Source organism: Moschus berezovskii, chromosome 9, assembly GCF_049115385.1.
Source record: "Moschus berezovskii isolate FMDL1 chromosome 9, NW_MosBer_1.0, whole genome shotgun sequence".
In the NCBI taxonomy this organism is placed as follows: domain Eukaryota; kingdom Metazoa; phylum Chordata; class Mammalia; order Artiodactyla; family Moschidae; genus Moschus; species Moschus berezovskii.
The window spans coordinates 97,258,134-97,279,215 of NC_142468.1; the positions used below are offsets into that span (position 1 = coordinate 97,258,134).

At 43.7% G+C, this 21,082-nt stretch overlaps 1 protein-coding gene and 1 non-coding gene across 4 annotated transcripts; one reads left to right on the forward strand and one right to left on the reverse strand.

Annotated features, from left to right (window-relative positions):
- Positions 1-12,620: 12,620 nt before the first annotated feature.
- On the reverse strand, positions 12,621-12,693 carry TRNAR-ACG (transfer RNA arginine (anticodon ACG)). Its single transcript has one exon. It is a non-coding gene; the product is annotated as a tRNA-Arg (tRNA).
- Positions 12,694-12,819: 126 nt separating this feature from the next.
- PRMT5 (protein arginine methyltransferase 5) lies at positions 12,820-20,728 on the forward strand. Of its 3 annotated transcripts, none has more exons than XM_055436871.2 (17): positions 12,820-12,955; positions 13,834-13,952; positions 14,259-14,344; positions 14,501-14,635; positions 14,973-15,085; positions 15,419-15,468; positions 15,677-15,840; positions 16,284-16,445; positions 16,617-16,694; positions 16,787-16,845; positions 16,933-17,055; positions 17,138-17,313; positions 18,161-18,270; positions 18,520-18,613; positions 18,795-18,911; positions 19,216-19,280; positions 20,179-20,728. In XM_055436871.2, the coding sequence occupies exons 2-17, from the start codon at positions 13,850-13,852 to the stop codon at positions 20,329-20,331; spliced, it is 1,788 nt and encodes a 595-aa protein (XP_055292846.1). In that variant the 5' UTR covers positions 12,820-12,955; positions 13,834-13,849; the 3' UTR covers positions 20,332-20,728. The 3 variants fall into 3 exon arrangements, with proteins under 3 accessions (XP_055292846.1, XP_055292844.1, XP_055292845.1); XM_055436869.2 differs by lacking the exon at positions 12,820-12,955 and adding an exon at positions 13,002-13,157; XM_055436870.2 differs by lacking the exon at positions 12,820-12,955 and adding an exon at positions 13,118-13,243.
- Positions 20,729-21,082: the final 354 nt, after the last annotated feature.

Genomic DNA, 21,082 nt, shown 5'->3' on the forward strand with positions numbered 1-21,082 from the left:
CTATTACAAAAATGTTTCACCGGATATCATTGCATATGCATCTTGCTTAAGCGCTTTTGCTTTTTTTGGTATTATAGTAAATCAGTATATTAATTCTAGCTATTTCATGAAAAAGTGAACTAATTCCTGAGCTTATGAATGTAATTTGGCAGAAAAAGTCTTTCAAAACAGTTCCATGGCTTGCAGGGACACAAAGCGGGAAAGGGGCACAGAGTGTTCAGCGCGCCTGAAGGCAGCGCCACGCGGTTTGTCTTGGCCCTTTCCTTCTTCACAGTGCCTGGAGGTTAGTTGGCAGAAACTTCTCTGTTGTGGAGGTGGGAGGGGAGGGCAAGCAGAGGAGCTGAGTGAGAGCGGACCTCTCCCCCTCACACTTTTCGGAAAAGATTCGCCTTTACAGTCTCTCCTTCATTCTCTCACACCTCTGTCTCTCTTGACTTGCCTTTTACCACATCTGATCAAGAAGTCGTGCTGGGAATTCCCTGTGGGTCCAGTGGTTAGGACTTGCCATTTTCACTGCCAGGCCCAGGTTCCAGATCCCTGGTCAGGAAACGAAGACCCCTGCAAGACCCAAAGCCTGGCCAAAAACAAAAGAAACAAGACTTGTTGATTCTTCCTCCATAATGAGAGGCAAAGTAAGTCACCTCCAGAACATAGGCTTGCTCTCTGGAAGGAAACTAAGAGGTTCTTGGACAAGCAAAATCTGTCCTCTCAAGGTCCTCAAGGAAGGGTGAATATCCAGGCCTCAAGGGAGTGACCTTGCCTCCATTCCGCCTCAGCCCCACAAAAAGGGGAACCTGGCGTCCCCGAGGGGGCCCTGCACCCCATAAACTCTATCCATAATACTCATCTTAAAGGAACTGGGCTAGGTTTTGTTAAAGGAACTGGCAGGTCTCCTTATACCTTGAGAAAGTGAAAATAACAGGAGTCAACTTATCATGAATGAGGTTCAGTTCAGTTCAGTCGCTCAGTCGTGTCCGACTCTCCGCGACCCCATGAATCACAGCACGCCAGGCCTCCCTGTCCATCACCAACTCCCAGAGTTCACTCAAACTCATGTCCACAGAGTTGGTGATGCCATCCAGCCATCTCATTCTCTGTCGTCCCCTTCTCCTCCCGCCCCCAACCTTTCCCAGCATCAGACTCTTTTCCAGTGAGTCAACTCGTCGCATGAGGTGGCCGAAGTATTGCAGTTTCAGCTTTAGCATCAGTCCTTCCAATGAACATCCAGGATTGATCTCCTTTAGAATGGACTGGTTGGATCTCCTTGCAGTCCAAGGGACTCTCAAGAGTCTTCTCCAACACCACAGTTCAAAAGCATCATGAATGAGGTTACCAACCTGTAAAAAGAATTTACCATAAAAAATCTTTTATATTCAAGTGGCCGAGGTCCAGCCACAAAGTGGCTAAGTCCTGGTCTCAGAAAAGTACAAGTGAAATGTAGAAAGACCTAGATGTACTATGCCTGCTGAAGAAAGAATGTAAAGCAAACGTAAATGATTAACCCAGAGTTTAGAAGAGGGTTATCCAAAGAACAAGATCAGGGCTCTCCAGAGACTCCAGACCACCCAGCTGGAGCCAGGCCCTGAACCAGTAGGTCTCCCCAGAATCCTGCCACCTTGTGAGACCTGTCTCACAGGCACCCTTCCCTGCCTCCCCGCCCCACCCCCCGCCACCGACTCCGGTCCTCATTCTGCGTCCCTGCAAGTTGTCCTAACTCTTCCTCCTCTTATACAACACTGCCAGGTTAATTTTTATGATTCTGATTTGCTATTCGCTGGTAGTTTGTGATTTTCACTTCATGTTGTCATTTCTCTGTTGAATCAGGTCACCCTGCTGTGTACCAAACATAGCACATGTGGCTGAGCTGGGGATTCAAGCCCTCACGGTGCAGCTGGACTTTCCAAACTTTTCCCACCACACACATTTTCTACTCACCCTAAGCCGCCTCCCCTCACCCTTCCGTGCTTTTCTGTGCTTGCTATGGTTCGTTCTACCTGGCTGGTTCTATCTTCTGCTGGAAAAATCCTATCGTTTTGGAGGCCCACCTCTAGTTCTGTTCCCCATTTTCATTCCAACTAGAAAAGGTCTCCGTGTCATTTTACAGCCACTTCTTTAAGGTGCCTGCCATCCAGGCCTTGAATTTCATCACCCTATGGGCAGCATGTTGAATCTTATCTACAACATCAGAGGGCTGCTGGTTGTAAAGCATGTGTTCTCAGTCTTCGTGGACTCCTTTACTCTCTCTGATTTTTAAGGACACCAAGAGATTTTATTTATGTCAAGCTTTATGTATAGATATTTCTGATATTAAAAATTAAAACTGAGAGACTATCATCAGTCTTTTCCTGAAGGATATCAGGGAAAAAAAACTATTCGGTTTTACTAAACACGGAGGTTTTTTCAATATAATTCTTTGCCGAGATGGAATTAGGCAGTATCTGAGCTCTAGTTAGTCACAACTGCTTTGATATTTAAATATGATCTTGATTAGATCTCAGTTTTATAAAAGCAGAACTCAATCCCTAGTGGCAAACATAGAACTGAAAGTGCTCTATAAAAAATTTTTTTTATTGAAGTATATGTTGTATTAGTTTCAGGGATACACCACAGTGATTCATGTATATATATACATTCTTTTTCAGTCTTTTCCTTATAAATTATTACAAAATACTAATATTTTGTAACATTAAAATAGTTCTCTGTACTACACAGTAGGTTCTTGTTGGTTATCTGTTCTATATATGGTAGTGCATATATGTTAATCCCAAAGTCCTAATTTATCCCCTCCCCCCTTCCCCACCATAAGTTTATTTTCTATGTCTGTAGGTCTATTTCCATTTTGTAAGTAAGTTCATCTGTATCTTTTTTTTAGATTCCACATAAAACTATATCATACGATATTTGTCTTTCCAAAAGAGCTTTATGAACATGTCACATGTAAGGAGGCAGCAAAGAGGAAGGCTTAAGTGGTTTTCTAATATTCCTTGAAATTTTATTTTCTTCTTCCTACTACAGATAAAATGCCACTGAGTAATATCAAGTAAATGAGTTAAAAGCCTATCTTTTTAAAAAAATATATTTATTTATTTGGCTGCACCGGGTCTGAGTTGTGGCATGTGCGATCTAGTTCCCTGACTAGAGATCAGACCCTTGCCTGCTGCATTGAGAGTGTGAGTCTTAGCCACTGGACCACCAGGGAAGCCCAAGCCTTAAGAATGGGAACTTTTTATTCCGAAAAAGTTGAAGATAATTGCTGGAAGTTTACTTGAACATTATTTTAAAAACTATTTTAAAGACTGAAGAAACTAATACAATATAGAATGGTTTTAGTTGTCCTTGTTAGAGAAAAGCAAAGAAAAAAATCCAAGTAAATTACATTTGGCTTTGAAATGTGGTTTGACATTTACAAGTTGAGATGATGTGTCTGACAGTCCAGACATTCACAATATTTAAGAAGCGGAATATTTTCCTGATCAAAAAACGTTTCAAAAACTGAGAAAACATGCACCCCGATGTTCATTACAATACTGTTTATGATAGGCAAGACACAGAAGCCACCTAAATGCCCATCAACAGAGTAATGGATGAAGAAGATGTGGTACTTTCCAATATCCAGTAGTATTAAATGGAAATATTACTTAGCCATTAAGAAGAATGAGATAAATGAAAATATTACTCAGCCATTAAAAGAATGAAATAATGCCATTTGCAGCAACTTGGGTGGACCTAGAGAGCATCATACTGAGTGAAGTAAGCCAGAGAGAGAAGGAGAATATCCTATGACATCCCTTACATGTGGAATCTAAAAAGAAATTATACAAATGAACTGGTTTACAAAACAGAAACAGACTTCCAGAAGGAGCTTATGGTTGCAGGGGTAGCAGGGGGGGAGGATGAGGGGCAGGGATAGTTAGGAAGTTTGGGATGAACATGTGCACACTGCTATATTTAAAACGGATGACCAACAAGGACCTCCTGTACAGCACATGGAACTCTGCTCATTGTTATGTGGCAGCATGGATGGGAGGGGAGTTCAGGGGAGAGTGGATACATGTATATATGGCTGAGTCCCTTCACTGTTCACTTGAAAGTATCACAACATTGTTTGTTAATTGGCTATACCTCAGTACAAATAAAAAGTTTTTAAACAATTAAAAATAAGTAAATAAAAACTGAAAAAATTTTAAAAATTTATTAATTCATTTAAAAAATAAATCCATTGCGTGTTAACATTAAATAATACATTTTAATTAAAAAACTGTATTTTCCAAATCAAAAAGAATGTATGAGAAGAGTGATATTGTTTTATATTTTTGCAAATCTTCTTGGTATCTGACTTAATAGAAGACAGATGGATTCTCATATCTGCTTTCTGCTACAATAAGTGGCTCTGACTGAATAAAGTAAGTCAAATCTGGTCTCACACAGACATGGAGGAGATCCTCATACACTTCCTAAAAGAGTCTAAGAGAGCCCCAGGGTCCTTACACCGCATCTGGGGAAACACTATATTGTAAAAGAAAAAGCAATGAGTTGAGAATCAGAAGAAATGGATTCTTATTCTGGCTCTTCCTATATAGCTGAAGCATAACTTTATTCAAAACACTTAACCTCAGCTTTCTATCTACAAAATGGGTATATTAATAAGTTCTACCCCACAACAGTATGTCCTGAGCATTAGGTGAGATAATATATTAATAAGTACCCTGCATGTGGTAGAGCTTAATAAACATTAGTCTGTCCAGAGAAAGACAAACATTGTATAATCTCACTTATAGGTGAAATCTAAAAAGCAAACTCATAGGAGAAGAGATCAGACTTGTGGTTACCAGAGGTGGAGAGTGGGAGAAGGCTGAGTTGGAGGAAGATGATCAAGAGGTACAAACTTCTAGGGGCTTCCCTGGTGGCTCAGTGGTAAAGAATCCAGCTGTCAATGCAAGAGACAGGAATTCAATCCCTAATCCGGGAAAATCCCACATGCGTCAGAGCAACTAAGTCCGTGGGCAGTAACTGTTGAGACTGGGCACCCTAGAGCCCACAGTCTGCAAGGTGAGAAGCCTCCCCAATGAGCGCCTGCACACCGCAACTAGAGAGTAGCCCCTGCTTATCTCAACTAGGAAAAAGCCTTCCCGGTCACGGAGACCCAGCACACCCAAAAATACATAAATACGATTATATTTTTAAAAAGAGAAAAAAAAGAGGTACAAACTTCCAGTTATAAGTCATTATTGAGGATGTAATGTGCAACCTGGTGACTATAGTTAACGTTGCCGTACGATACACAGGAAAGCTGTTCAGAGAGTAAACCCTAAGAGTTCTCATCTGAAGGAGAAGCATGTTTTCCTTTCTTGTTTCTGTTTACTGTATCTATATAAGGTGATGTTAGCCCAACCTGCTGTGGTAATCATTTCACAATGTATGTAAATCAAACCGTCAAGCTGTATGCCTTAAACTTATACAGTGAGGTATGTCGATTATTTCTCAATAAAACTGGAAAAAAAAAGAAAAACAACAAATCCAAAAATATTAGCTTGTGGAGAAGGACTGTTAAGGTATTGCTATGAGTGAGAATGACTGCTGACAATCAGATAGCTAGAGGGTCCTACAGAGGAGAGAGACCTTTGATAGGTCTTCAAAAGAAAGGAGGCTAGAAACAAGCAGAAAGACCAAGGAAAGATCACAGATTTCATACATATTGAAAAAAATGTTTCCCATATAGTAAAAACATGCTTACTATAGAAAACTTGGAAAATACATTTTCTCTGCACATACTCTAGTTATTCTGTATCATGAACATTTCTCCATATTATTAAATTTTCTCTGACAACATTGATTTTAATGGCTGCTTAAGATTTCATTGCATGGATGATTTATTTGACCATACCCCTATAGGATATCCAACTTGTTTTACATTTTTTGTAATCACAAAACAGTGTCGCACTAAGCATTTCTCTTAATGACTCTTTGTCCTAGTTTGTGAATATTGTCTAGGATAGCTTTCTAGAAGGAAAATTAGAGATAGTATGTCTGAAGGTTAAGATCAAAGGCTCCAAGTCAGTTGACCTAGGTTTGTACCCCATCTAAACCCCTTCTTAGAGGGACAAGCCACTTAACCTCTCTAAGACTTAGTTCCCTTACCCATAGATGAACATTTCCTACATCACCAGGTTCTTGTGAATGTAAAGTGCTTTTCATAGAACCTGACACAAAATAAGGGCTCAATAAATGTTAGCTGTTATTATTATCATGTTGAATTCATATATTTATCACACATATATACACAAGCAGCTGGTCTGTTTCTAGGCTATTAGTTTAGCCTTTCTACTCTGTCTCTTCTTGTACCCACTGCACACTGTAGCCTTTTATTAATTTATACATTGCTTGTCTCAGAAAGGGTTTGAAGTAATGGACTAAAAATGTAGAGCAAATTCCCTCTCCTTCCTCCTCTTTTTAAAAAATTTTATTTGCTTTCTTGTCTGCTTTAAAAAAAAAAACAAAACACAAATGAACGGTGTGTGTATGTGCACTAAGTCGCTTCAGTCGTGTTTTGACTCTTTGCGACCCCATGGACTATAGCCCACCAGGCTCCTCTGTCCATGGAATTCTCCAGGCAAGACTACTGGAGTAGGTTGCTATTTCTTCCTCCAGGGGATCTTCCCAAACCAAGGATTGAGCCTGCATCTCCTACATCTACTGCATTAGCAGGCAGGTTCTTTATCACTAGCGCCACCTGGGAAACTCACCAGTGAATGGTAGACTCATTTAATAAAGTAACAAAAGATTCCATTAGAATTGTGATTAAATGTAGAAAAAGTGAGAAACTAATTTATTAAGAATTGACATCTTTATAAGATTCATTTTTTTCTAAGAACATGGCTTGTCTTTCCATTTTTTCAGTCTTTATATCTCTTAGCAAGATTTTAGGTTTTCTATATATAGTTTCTTCATATTTTCCATTAAGGTTATAGCTAAGTATTTTATGTTGATATTATTGTCACCTCTGTGAATGGGTAAGAAACTAATCACAATAGTTAACGTATATTGAAAACTTCCTATGTGCAGAAAAGTTCTAAATGCTTTACAATATTAACTAATTTAATGTTCATCATAGCTTTATGAGATAACGATAATTTACATTTTCGTTTTGTGGATGAAGAAACTGAGGCCAGAGGGGTTAGTTCACATGGTTAGTAAATGGATAAATAGGGCTTTAACCTCTTGCCACCTGGCTCTACCATCTATGACCTTAACTATCATGTTATTGGGATATTTTTGTTAGTTATGTCTTTTAACTGGTTATTCTTAGTTTATAAGAAGGCTATGTTTTATATTTGTCTTGTGTCAAGTGGTGGCTCTGAATGCTATTATTAATTCTCATCATTTTTGAATTGGTTCTCATGGATTTTCTATATACACAATCATATCATCTGCAAACAATGATAAATTTGCCTCTCTCTATTTTTTTTTTTAATGGTCAAGAATAGATTTTAATAAGTGAATCTATACACTCAGAGTAGAAGCACTGAACGATCCCCTCCCCTCTGAGATAAACAACAGAGACATGAACTGACCAGAAGAGGTCAAGAAAACACAAAGACTTTAAACATAACTGCCAAACACACACGAAGTCTAATATATAAAAACAGCGATTCATGAGCTATCCCTTTGGAAGGCTTTTAAATCTAGTGTACAAAATATCTTTCCTTCACACTGCCTGCTGGAAGCTAGCACACCTGGCAGGGAGACTGCATGAACTGGTTGGCTAGGTGTGCTCTCTCCCTCGTTCACCAGCTGAGGGCTGCAAATTACCAAGCAACTCTGCACAGGTATGGCTTGGATGCTGTTAATTTCAAAATCAGCCAACAGGTAAATAAGGCCTGCTGCTGCTGCTGCTGCTAAGTCACGTCAGTCGTGTCCGACTCTGTGTGACCCCATAGACGGAAGCCCACCAGGCTCCCCCGTCCCTGGGATTCTCCAGGCAAGAACACTGGAGTGGGTTGCCATTTCCTTCTCCAGCCTCTCTCTTTCTAAAAGATATAACTCCTTTTTAAAAATTTCCAGGCTTATTGTGTTGGATTTTTTTAGAATAATATTAAATATCACAGTGATGAGATAAGACATTCTTGTATTATTTTATATTTACATGAATTGTTGACTTCATACACGTATATATGTGTTTATATATAAAGAATATTAAGACTATTAAGAACATTTTAGAGGAACTTCCCTGGTGGTCTAGTGGCTAAGACTCCACATTCCCAATGCAGAGGGCTGGGGTTCAATTCCTAGTCAGAGAACTAGATCCCGCATGTGGCAACCAAGACCTGGCCCATCCAAATACATAAATCAATAAAAATGATTTTAAAAAAAGAATGTTTTAGAAAATGGAATTTACTTACCATGTTCTCTTTGATGACTATTACAAATGATCAAATGTTTTTGTTGTTTGCTTTACTTTTGACCTATCATATAAATAAATTTCCTAATATCTAACCTGTGTTAATTCCTGGGATAAACCCTAACTGTTTCTGGTATATCATTATTATGTTAATATACTATTGACATATATTGTTAATCTCAAATATTATAGGATTTTTACATTTATATTCCTGTTAGGTAAGTCTATAGGTTTGCTCTTTTGGAAGGGTCCTCCTTCTGACAGCTTTTGATATTAGGTATATTCTGGCCTCAAAAACAATTGGGTAGTTTTCCATCTTTTTCTATGTTCCAGAACAGTTTCTACTTTCTATTCATTTTGACAGATAAATACTGTATAATAGAGATGACAAGGAAGAGAATGCAAATTGGCACAGATTATTTTGCCTCAGTAACTCTGCCACTTTCATAGCTGGAGGACAGTCTTGATTGTGAAGAAGCAATTTGGAGCAGTAGGAGGGTCAAACGGGCCATTATTTTGGTGTTGAAGAGTGCGGCTGACTGGGCACACAAGGAGGTGAGTGAAGGTGGGCCTGGGGAGGGAGACCAGTGTTGAGGGAGGAGGAGAGCCCAAGAGAAAGTGAAAGAAGAGTTTACAATTCACTGCCGGTGTTTAAACAAGGACAGAAAAACAGGAGCAGGTAGAAGAACTGGGCCTGAAGATAAGGAATGCTGGAGGATTATCTGGAAGTGGGTACTCCTTTCCTTCCAGAAACGTTTCCAGAGCTCTGACCTGTTAGTCACTGGCTCCTGGAGAAAGCAACATCATTTCTCACCCACCAAATCCCTATCTTCATTCCAGCAAAGGCCTACATGCTATAGCGTTAGCAGTGACTGACATACTTCTGAGCACAAAAGTTCAGCATGGACAGCAGAGGAGAGGGAAGCAGAGAATCAGACAGAACTGATTAACTCTGACTTTACGCCTAGGCCCAAGCCCTTTAAAAGGTTCTCTATTTCTTTTTCATTCATTCCCTTTTGCTCCTCTGTAGCTCATATAGACAGACTCACAGTCCGTGTTGTTCTTTAAGACAAAGCAAAGTGTTGTAGGAGAGGTGGAGAGCAATGTGGTGTGGAATCACCTGGACCTGTTCAGCATCATGCTTGCCACACAGTAGAGGCCATTTTGAATGAAAAAACAAAGACATCTCAGATGAATGAAATTCAGCCAATCTAAACTTACTTTAAGGTCAGTCAGAAATTCTAGGCTCTTTTTAACACAAAACCTTTTGAAAAATATTTTCACTGATGACAAAACTGACATTACGATTTCATAGATTTTCCTCTCTCCCTTTCACCCATGGATGGGTTAGTTAACAATCAACAGAACAGCCACCAGTCAGCTTGACATCAGGAGGAAGATGCCAGGAACACAGATGGTCCACAACCCAGATAATTAGCTTTTTCTGAAGACGAAACATCTCATAAGTCTTCTGTGAATACAGAGTTTGGTTGGGCACAGCTGGGGCAGAGAACAAGCAGGCTCTCCCAGCAACTCTTCTTTTTCTTATAATGTCAGCAGAGAATCACCCACTTCCGGTCAACTCGCTACTCATAAGATCTTCAGGGAAGAATTCAAATAAATACTGTAGACACTTCACCTTAAAGGAGGGGAAGAATAACTCCCTTCTCCTTAAGTGTGGAATGCACATAGTGACTTCCTTCCAAGAGTACAAGATGGAAGGGGTGGGGGGAGGAGTGTAATTTTTTCAGTGGAGAAACCTGATAAACACTAGTTCTACCAGGTCATAAAGGTCAATATCAACAATAAAAAATTATGTTTATGGTATGTACTCTTGATATGATGTGATGAAAATGGCCACTTTACCTCTGTGATCTTCCTCCCCCAAACCCATAACCCCAGTCTAATGAAAAACCCCATCAGACAAATTCCAGTGGAGAGATGTCCTTCAGTATGCCTAACCAGTATTCCTCAAAACTATCAAGGTCATCAAAAATAAGGAGCACCTGAGAAACTGTGACAGCCAAGAGGAGCCTAAGCAGATATGACAACTATATGTAATATATGGTATCCTGGATGGGATGGTGGAGCAAAAAGAAGACATTAGGTAAAAACTAAGAAACTCTAAATAAACTATGGACTTTAGTTAATAATAATAATACATCAATTCTGGTCCACCAAGAGTAATAAATGTATCATACTAAAGTTAAGAGATAATAATAGAGAAAGCTGTAGGAAGACATGAGAGAGCTGGCTGTACTGTACTACCTGCTCAAGATTTCTATAATTCTAAAACTACTTTTAAGAAATAAAGTCTAGTAATAATAGGAAGAAGACAGGATAAAAGTACCTTCAACTCTTAAGCTTCATAGGCATTTTCTTATTTTTTTAGTTTTCTAACCTTTATCTTTTGGGGGCATGCACTAAATACATTGCACCCAGGGCTCCTTACAGCTTATCCTACCCACACCCATTCCGTATTTCTCAGAACTCTGATTCCCCACGGGCTACGGTCATCTCATCCAGTCTCATGTCTGAAGTCACTACCTCTCTTCTGGCGATTTCCAAATCTTGCCTGGTTCATTCATCCAACTCTCTATTACACAGCGCCCCCTAGACGTCCAATTCAGCATTTCCAAACCCAAACCCTGATTCTCCCTAAAAGAGCTTCTCATTTCCAGGGGCACTCAAAGAGGTCAAAATCTGGGGCTTCACCAGCAGACTTCCCTTATCAGGCTTCCTGTCAGTCGGTCACTAAGTTCTGTCAATGCCTCCTGCCTCGGGCCTTTCGTATGTGTTCTCTTTCCATCCTTGCTGCCAGGCCCTCAGCACCTCTGGGCCCCTGCCTTTAGGTTCTCTTTCTCCTCCCTATATCTTTCTTTGCTTCATCCTTTTCCTTCTTTTCCATTATGACCAACCTAGATAGTATATTAAAAAGCAGAGACATTACTTTGCCAACCAAGGTCTGTCTAGCCAAGGCTATGGTTTTTCCCGTGGTCATGTATGGATGTGAGAGTTGGACTGTGAAGAAAGCTGATTGCCAAAGAATTGATGCTTTTGAACTGTGGTGCTGGAGAAGACTCTTGAGAGTCCCTTGGACTGCAAGGAGATCCAACCAGTCCATTCTAAAGGAGATCAATCCTGGGTGTTCATTGGAGGGACTGATGCTAAAGCTGAAACTGCAATACTTTGGCCACCTCATGCGACGAGCTGACTCACTGGAAAAGACTCTGATGCTGGGAAAGGTCGGGGACGGGAGGAGAAGGGACGACAGAGAATGAGATGGCTGAATGGCATCACCGACTCGATGGACATGAGTTTGAATGAACTCCGGGAGTTGGTGGTGGACAGGGAGGCCTGGCGTGCTGTGATTCATGGGGTCGCAGAGAGTCGGACACGACTGAGCGACTGAACTGAGGTGAACTGAACTGAGCAGGTGTTCACAAAGGAAAATGTAGAGATTCTCTCAAGAGGGAAATGCTGAGATTCTCTCAGGTCTCCGCCAGGCTGTACATAACTCCCCTCCACTGTAATTCCTCACCATGAGGGTTTTTTTTTTCTTCTTCCTATCTTCAGTATGTGTGTGTGTGTTTAGATGTTTATTTACTTTTTGTTTGTTTGAGATATAGAATCGAAAGGAATTGGTGGCTAAATTGCCACAATCTATTTTAAAATATACTAAGGCCCATACAAAGCCCAATTTAGTCATTACCTCAATTTTCTCAGGATTTTGATGGACCTAAGGCAATGGCAAGCCACTCCAGTACTCTTGCCTAGAAAATTCCATGGATGGAGGAGCCTGGTAGGCTGCAGTCCGTGGGGTCGCTAAGCGTCGGACACGACTGAGCGACTTCACTTTCACTTTTCACTTTCACACATTGGAGAAGGAAATGGCAACCCACTCCAGTGTTCTTGCCTGGAGAATCCCAGGGACGGGGGAGCCTGGTGGTCTTCCGTCTATGGGGTCACACAGAGTCGGACACGACTGAAGTGACTTAGCAGCAGCAGCAGCAAGTAGATACACAAGAACCATCTTTGAATTAGTACTCTGCGATGTGAATTAGGCAATGGAAAAAGCTGACATAAAATGGCTGCAGAACGCAATAAAATGAGCTCAAAATGAGGGTAAGAGGAGATCATAAGGAAACTTAGAAAGGGAGACTTTCAAAATACTGCTTAGGGCAGCATTGCATGGGATGCAACAAAAGTACGCGCCTCCCACCGAGCCAGCCAGGAGTCGAACCTGGAATCTTCTGATCCGTAGTCAGACGCGTTATCCATTGCGCCACTGGCCCCGAGACACCTCTGTTGTCCCCAATGATGACACTTCAAGCTTACACTGCAGGGCTTCATGGGACGTGTAGTCTCCGTACGGGGTTCTACGAGTACACGAAGCATTATGGGAGATTAAGTTCGTCGAGAACCAGACCCTGAGATTGGTGACTCTTCCGAAGCCTCGTCGTACGTCACTGTGCAGCTGGCGGATTGGCGAGAAGAGCCACTGCCCAACCCTCCTCCTCCCGCTCCAGAGCCGTGGGAGACGCTCTGGTTGTTAAGGTGAAACGTCCCGCCTTCTGGGGGCTTTTTTCCGGCTTTGTGATTGGCCGCTAGCTTCAGGGAATCTCGGCGTGAATTGCGCGAGGGAAAAGATGGCGGCGATGGCGGTCGGCGGTGCCGGTGGAAGCCGCGTGTCCAGCGGGAGGGACCTGAATTGCGTCCCCGAAATAGCTGACACACTGGGGGCTGTGGCCAAGCAGGGGTGAGGGCCTGGACCTCCGCGAGCCGAATGCGGGGTCCGAACTCGGGGACCGAGAGGGGCAGACCAGTCATCCTCGAGAGGCAGGGGTGAGGGGGTCGGAGTGGATGAGACCGGGGCGGGAGAAACCATTTAGTCCTTCGGGGGGAGAAGCCTCGGGCCCTGGAGCGTGAGAGGAGGGCGGGAAACTTATTGGGGGCGTGTGGTCACTGAACCCCAAAGTCGGAGGAGTTATCAGGTAAACTCAAAAAGGGGGCGTAGAGACCTCCAGGGCCCTGGAGAGCGGGATTACCATATGAGATTGGAAGAAAGAGTTAGGAGGTTAGGGAGAGGAGAGCTAAACCTCTCTCCTATAACGGGGTATACTTGGGCAGTACTGCTGCCGATCTGGATGTGACACTCTCGGAAAACCAGTGACAGCAGAGTAGAAAGTCCACGTGGTGTGGCTATTCATCTTTTCTCTTCACTCATCTTTTCCATGGCTGTGTCCTGGCGAGAAATTGAGGCACAGTGCAGCGGAAGTGATATGCCCCAAGGTTGGCTGAATTCAGCAGTCTAGTCCGGTCGCTGGTGGCAGCTGAAAGGGTTGGGCAGAATCAAGAGAGCCAGTCCAATTACTTGGATCTCTGGGCACTGCTGCTGTCTTTACATGACGATTCTGGGTCTGTCGCGGTTGTAGGTTTGATTTCCTCTGCATGCCTGTGTTCCACCCGCGTTTCAAGAGGGAATTCACTCAGGAACCTGCTAAGAGTCGGCCGGGCCCCCAGACACGATCAGACCTACTGCTGTCAGGAAGGGGTAGGGAGCATCCCACATGCCCCTTACTTATTAGAGGCAGTAACAACTTATGCTTTATCAGTGCCTTCCTCCTCTTCCTTTCTTGACTTGGATATATTGGTTCGCCCCACGGATATAGATAATTCTTGTTCTCTCCTTACCTATCTATAAGCCTTAGTTCCCTATTCTGTCAGGCTTTCCTGTATCTGTGATAGAAAAAGTCTTTATCTTTCATTTCTAACTCTATTCCCTGTTAAGAACTAGAAATTGAATGAGTAAAGTGCTGAACCTTATTTAGTCTTTGTCTTTCTTGGGGGGGGAGTGCAGACTGGAATACACTAATTGTGGGAAAGCTTTCTCCATGGATTCGTCCAGACTCAAAAGTGGAGAAGATACGCAGGAACTCTGAGGCGGTAAGACTGACCTCTTCACTGACTCTAAATATGTGTAAACAAGCTGGGTGGGAAGAGCACTTTTTCCCCACCTATAACTTAGTAAATTTGATATAATGCAATTAAAGCTATTTGAGCTGCTAGCTCTTAACTTTATCCTGTTAATCTCTATTCCAGGCTATGTTACAGGAGCTGAATTTTGGGGCATATTTGGGTCTTCCAGCTTTCCTGCTGCCCCTAAATCAGGAAGATAACACAAACTTGGCAAGAGTTTTGACCAATCACATCCACACTGGCCACCACTCCTCCATGGTATGGCGAGGGCCTCCTTTCCTGCTGCATATTATGATAGGCAGGCTGTGTTAAGTATCTTCTCATTCCTAGCCATTCAGTAAAGGGTGCATTTGGGAGAATTGAAATGTCAATACTGCCTACCCACAACTCAGAGTGGTAAGCAAAGTATTAATATAAAACGTATAGAATATCAGTTACTTCCCACGACTTCCAGAGATAAAAGACAACATATAATCACAAATTGGGAAAAGGACATAGCTTGAAATCTGGATCAAGATCCTTTTAATTGAAGGAAGTTTTCTGGACCCAGTGGGTTCAAACAGTTCTAAATAGGGTATTTATTGTTCATGTGCAGTTCTGGATGCGGGTGCCGTTGGTGGCACCGGAGGACCTGAGAGATGATATAATTGAGAACACACCAACTTCACACACAGAGGAGTACAGTGGAGAGGAGAAGACATGGATGTGGTATGTTTCCTTTTGCTGCTGTACCTGGGGTGGGGGGAAGTACAGAGTGGAACCTGTAGGAAGGTCTCCCTGAGGTGTGGTGATTGGTGGGCCATATGTATTTGATGCAGCTTCCCTGGTGGCTCAGACAGCAAATGGTCTGCCTGCAATGCTGGAGACCTGGGTTCAATCCCTAGGTCAGGAAGATCCCCTGGAGAAGGAACTGGCAACCTACTCTAGTATTCTTGCCTGGAAAATTCCATGGACAGAGGAGCCTGGAGGGCTACAGTCCATGGGGTCACAAAGAGTTGGATACGACTGAGTAACTAACTTCTGTATTTTGACTCTGCACAGGTGGCACAACTTCCGGACCTTGTGTGATTATAGCAAGAGGATTGCAGTGGGTAAGTCCACAAAGATCCTGGGATAGGTTATCCTTCTCTGAAGTCCTGTGACTAAAAATCAGGAGTCTCATGTATACTTGGCTGCTGGGGCATACTTGCTCCATGCTTTAGTCTGCCTTGCTCTGAAGGAGGAGACAGATCTTGCACAAAAGAGCACGCAAAGATTCTGGCCTATGTGATTGACAGGTCTTTGTTTTCCCTTCTGTAGCTCTTGAAATTGGTGCTGACCTCCCATCTAATCATGTCATTGATCGTTGGCTTGGGGAGCCCATCAAAGCAGCCATTCTCCCCACCAGCATTTTCCTGACCAATAAGAAGGGATTTCCTGTTCTTTCTAAGATGCACCAGAGGCTGATCTTCCGACTTCTCAAGGTGTGTAGTGGAAGGGTTCTAAAGGTGTTCCAGCTAATCTTGTTTTACTCACATATGTGTGAGGGGATTTTATTATTATTATTTTTTTCTTTGTGGGGCTGACTCTTCCTCTCTAATTTGTGGAGAGCAATTTCAGCAAAGTTGGGGGCCTTGAGAGCAAAAGGACAAATAGCAGTAGAAGCTCCAGAAACATTTCAAAAGGAATTGGGTATCATGAGAACTTTGCGGAAAGTTTGATCCAGGAAGTTCCAGCAATGATTCATAGGATCCCTTGTGCCAGGGTGATGCTTATGTGGTATAGGACGGCTCTTGGTGCTTTTGTTGGTATTCAGAGGTATTTGGTGATCTGGGCCTTAATTTATGCTGGAGCTCTTTGGCCATAAGCTTCAATAATATCCTCTTGGTTCAAGGACTGTATCTGATGGCCTTACTTATTCTCACAGTTGGAGGTACAGTTCATCATCACAGGCACCAATCACCACTCAGAGAAGGAGTTCTGCTCCTACCTGCAATACTTGGAATACCTGAGCCAGAACCGACCTCCACCCAATGCCTATGAACTCTTTGCCAAGGGCTATGAAGATTACCTTCAGTCGCCGCTCCAGGTGGGTCTGGAGTGCACTAAGAGGATGGAGGTGGGGGCAGGAAATGCATCTTGAGAGCAGGCACCATAAAATCTTACCAGAACTCAGGAGACAATGGGGAGGTTTTGGTATTCTGGTGCATTGTCCTTGCCAAAAAGCGGCTGACTTACTCTTTTTCCTCTCATTCATCAGCCACTGATGGATAACCTGGAATCTCAGACATACGAAGTGTTCGAAAAGGACCCCATCAAATACTCTCAGTACCAGCAGGTACAGTGTAGGTCTCAGTGTCAGGCAGAGGGCTGGGGTGACCTGGGTGAAGATGGCCTTACAGCCACAAGGTCTTCCCTCCTTCCCCACAGGCCATCTATAAATGTCTGTTAGATCGAGTGCCAGAGGAGGAGAAGGACACCAACATCCAGTGAGTGCTCGCTGCCTGATTCCCAGAGATGTGCATACCTGCCTCTCTCCATGGAGAGCTAGCTTGACTGCTCCCTCTGTTTCTTAGAGTGCTGATGGTGCTGGGAGCAGGCCGGGGGCCCCTGGTGAATGCTTCCCTGCGGGCTGCCAAGCAAGCTGACCGGCGGATAAAGCTGTATGCAGTGGAGAAGAATCCAAATGCTGTGGTGACGTGAGTAGCAACCTTGATGCTGGGAAGTTTGTCCCCAGTGCCAGTTTTTCTTTCTTCTCCTGACTTGTTTCATCTGTTTTAGGCTGGAGAACTGGCAGTTTGAAGAATGGGGAAGCCAGGTGACAGTAGTCTCATCGGACATGCGGGAGTGGGTGGCTCCAGAGAAAGCAGATATCATTGTCAGTGAGCTTCTGGGGTCCTTTGCTGACAATGAACTGTCACCTGAGTGCCTGGATGGAGCCCAGCACTTCCTAAAAGGTGCCTCCAGGCTGGGGTGTACTGAAGAAGGGGATTGGATTATCAACTGGGAAGGCTCAGTGGGGCTGGGGAGGGGTGGGTGTGGCAGCAGCTTAGAAAAGGTTACAGAGTTTAGGGGAGGCAGGGCAGACTTGGGTCAGTGCCCTTAGCAAGTGACACAATCTCCCTGAACCTCGGGTGTGGGTGTTCACATCTGTAAAATGAGGGTCGTGGACCAGAGCAGAAACTTTTTAAAAATATTTTTTTAGTCATTTATGTCTGTGCTGGGTCTTTGTTGCTGCATGGACTTTTCTCTCGTTGGGGAGAGCGGAGGCCACTCTCCAGTTGCAGTGCATGGGCTTCTCATTGCAGTGGCTTCTGCTGCTGCAGTGCACAGGCTCTGGGGCACATGGGCTCAGTAGTTGTGGTGTGTGGGCTTAGTTCCTCCTTTGCGTGTGGGATCTTTCCAGATCAGGGATCAAACCCATGTCTTCTGCATTGGCAGATGGACTCTTTACCACTGAGCCACCAGGAAAGCCCCCAGAGCAGAGATTCTTAGTCTGAGATCTGTGGACTCCCTGAACTGCCATGATGTGTACCTGGGACTTAGCCTTCATCACTAGCTCAAAGGAAAGAAAGTTAAGGACCATTAGATTAGAATACTTTGGGTTCCTTCCAGTTTTACTCTTATGTGACTCTAAATTAACCTGGAAGTAGAATGCTTTAGGGCATGAGCTGGGGGCAGGTTGGCCTGGGAATATGACAACATGGAGCTGCCTGGTCTCTTTTGACGTGGGAGGTCTGGGCCTTCACTACAGATGCACCATTTCCATCCCCTGGGAAGTAATGTGCCCCTTCTGCCCTGCAGATGATGGCGTGAGCATCCCTGGGGAGTACACCTCCTTTCTAGCTCCCATCTCCTCCTCCAAGCTATACAATGAGGTCCGAGCCTGTCGGGAAAAGGACCGTGACCCTGAGGTAAAGAGCCACTCTCTTCCGGAGGTCTCTTCTGTCTTTAGTGCTTTTCTCTTTCTCTGTCAGCATAACTATTTTCTTCCAGTGGAGGAGATGAAGAGGTGAAGAGGTTGGGGATGTGGGAAAGTAACTGAAGTGAAACTACATTTTTTTAATCTTTGTCCGTGTCCTTAGAGCTTGAGCTGCATTCCCTGAGGAATTAGGTAGCTCTCGCCTATCTTCTTCAGATATCATTTTTCTCTCTTGGGACAGGCCCAGTTTGAGATGCCTTATGTGGTACGACTGCACAATTTCCACCAGCTCTCTGCACCCCAGCCCTGTTTTACCTTCAGCCATCCTAACAGAGGTAGGTTCCTGTATGGCTTTCCTCTGACTGAATGGGGAGCTCACCTCCCTGGTTTCTTCCCTTGCTATCCTGGGTCTATCTGGCCTCTTATCTAGGCTTCCTTTCCTGGTTCCTGCTTAGGTTTTGCCAAGTTGTCTAGGGTTTCTGGTTCCTCATCACCCACACAGCTCTTCCCTGACAGATCCTATGATTGACAACAATCGCTACTGTACCTTGGAGTTTCCTGTGGAGGTGAACACAGTGCTGCATGGTTTTGCAGGCTACTTTGAGACTGTGCTTTATCAGGACATCACTCTGAGTGAGTGTCTGGGGCAGTGGATGGGGGTTTAAGAGTATGCTACCTGGGCAGCTTATGTATTTAATACATGTTGCATTTAGAGTCCCAAGGAACCGAGCAATCCATGAATGGGGATCTTTGATGACTTGTTTCCATGTTTACAGAAGAGACTGTCATCAACCTAGGCAAAAAATAGAGTCACGGAGACCTCATTTTTTGTTGTTGTTGTTGTTTTTATTGGACTATAGTTAAAACAATGTCGTGTTAGTTTCAGGTGTACAGCAATCAATTATTCTCAATTTTTATCATTATTTTGTCCACTTAGGTATCCGCCCAGAGACTCACTCTCCTGGGATGTTTTCATGGTTTCCCATCCTCTTCCCCATTAAGGTAGGTATCACCTTAAGGCTCCTTGGGTTAAAAAGTAACTTATGGCATTGGTGTTCTGCCCCCTTCCTTCTCCCAGGATAATGCTTGGCTGTGGCCCTTGTTCTGCTGCTCTCATGTGCAGCTGTAGATGTTCGGATGTTTGCAGTGGCCTTCCACATCTACTTAGGCTATTCTTCTGTCCATTCTGTACCTGGAGCAAGAGTCATCTTTTAAAAACACAAATATGATCCTATCTCTCTCTCCTGCTTTTAAAACCCTTCAATATCTTTCCAGTTCCCTTAGGATAAAGTCTATTTTGTTTTTGGCCTTGGCACGTGGCCTGTGGGATCTTAGTTCCCTGACCAGGGATTGAACCCACACTGCACACAGTGGAAGTGCAGAGTCTTAACCACTGGACCGCCAGAAAGTCCCAGGATAAAGTCTTAAATCTTGGTTAGACTTGGTGTGATCGTTTTCACCTGCCTTTTCAGCTGCTGCCCTTTGTTTACATTGCTTCAGTCCTTGGACCTTCTTTTGGTTCCTCTAATACCCCATGTTCTTCCCTGCCTCAGGGTTTCACACCTTTGTCCTCTGCCCATAAAGTTCTTGGCTCATTTTCTGACCCAGGTGACTTTATCTTCCAGGTCTTATTAGACATTCTTATTGTCAGATAATTTTCCCTGACCTTGTAGACTAGGTTAGCATTACTTTTCATAGGTACTATCCCTGTTTACGGCATTCATCCCACTTTTGATTATTTGTTCAGTGTCAGATCGTTCAGTTCTGATTATTTGTTCTGATAGACTTCAAACCTCATGAGGGTTGGAATGTTATGTTTGATCATTATCTCCATACTTAGTACCTTGCCACATAAAGTTCATTAGCTCCACCCTGAACCTCCCTATCTTTCTTCTTATAGCAGCCCATTACTGTGCGTGAAGGCCAGACCATCTGTGTGCGTTTCTGGCGATGCAGCAATTCTAAGAAGGTGTGGTATGAATGGGCTGTGACGGCACCGGTCTGCTCTGCTATTCACAACCCCACAGGCCGCTCTTACACCATCGGCCTCTAGGCCTGCCTGCAAGTGTCTGGAGCCTTGGAAGCAGCTGCAGGTTCTGCTCCTGTAGCACAGAAGGTGCAGTACACCACGGGCTCTAATTCGCCGTGCCCATCAGAGAGGAACATTTCGGTCTGCTTTCCTACCTTACATCAAGATGGCAGAGGAGGAGAATTGTGGGGCTCACGCCACCAATCTGTGAAGACTTCAGGCCTGAGCATGAGGAATTCGTGTTGGATCTGTGGCTACTCCAACAGGCACTCAGCCTCAAGGACTTCCTGGGATAGTTCTGAGAACATGTGAATTGAACAGATTTTCAGCCCTCTTCCCTGTCCATCTCTGTTCCTATTTTGATGGTTTTGTGTAAGGAGGAAATACAAATAAAATTAGGTTATGGCCTTTCCTGCTCCAACTTTGCTGCCCCCTGCCTCTGCTTCTCCAACTGTTACTTATACATATTCAGATCTGTGCTCCGATCTGAAAGGGCCTAGGTTTATTTCCTATTTACGAAGCTTAGTGGTGACTCTTGGACTCCCAGGTACAAGCCTTTCTGACCAGCTACAGAGAGGTCTTGTCCTTTAGGACCTTTTCTGGGGAGGAGGCATGGAGTTTGCTGCCACGGAGAGAGAGCGGGTAGTGAGTGAAGCCAGCTTCCCTTCCACCTTCCTGAGCTGCTGCACTACCAGCTCCCCTGTTACCTCTTGGGAGCGTTAACTGGAAGTCACCCACACTTCTCCAGCAAGAAGCCATTTATTTCGTTTGGATA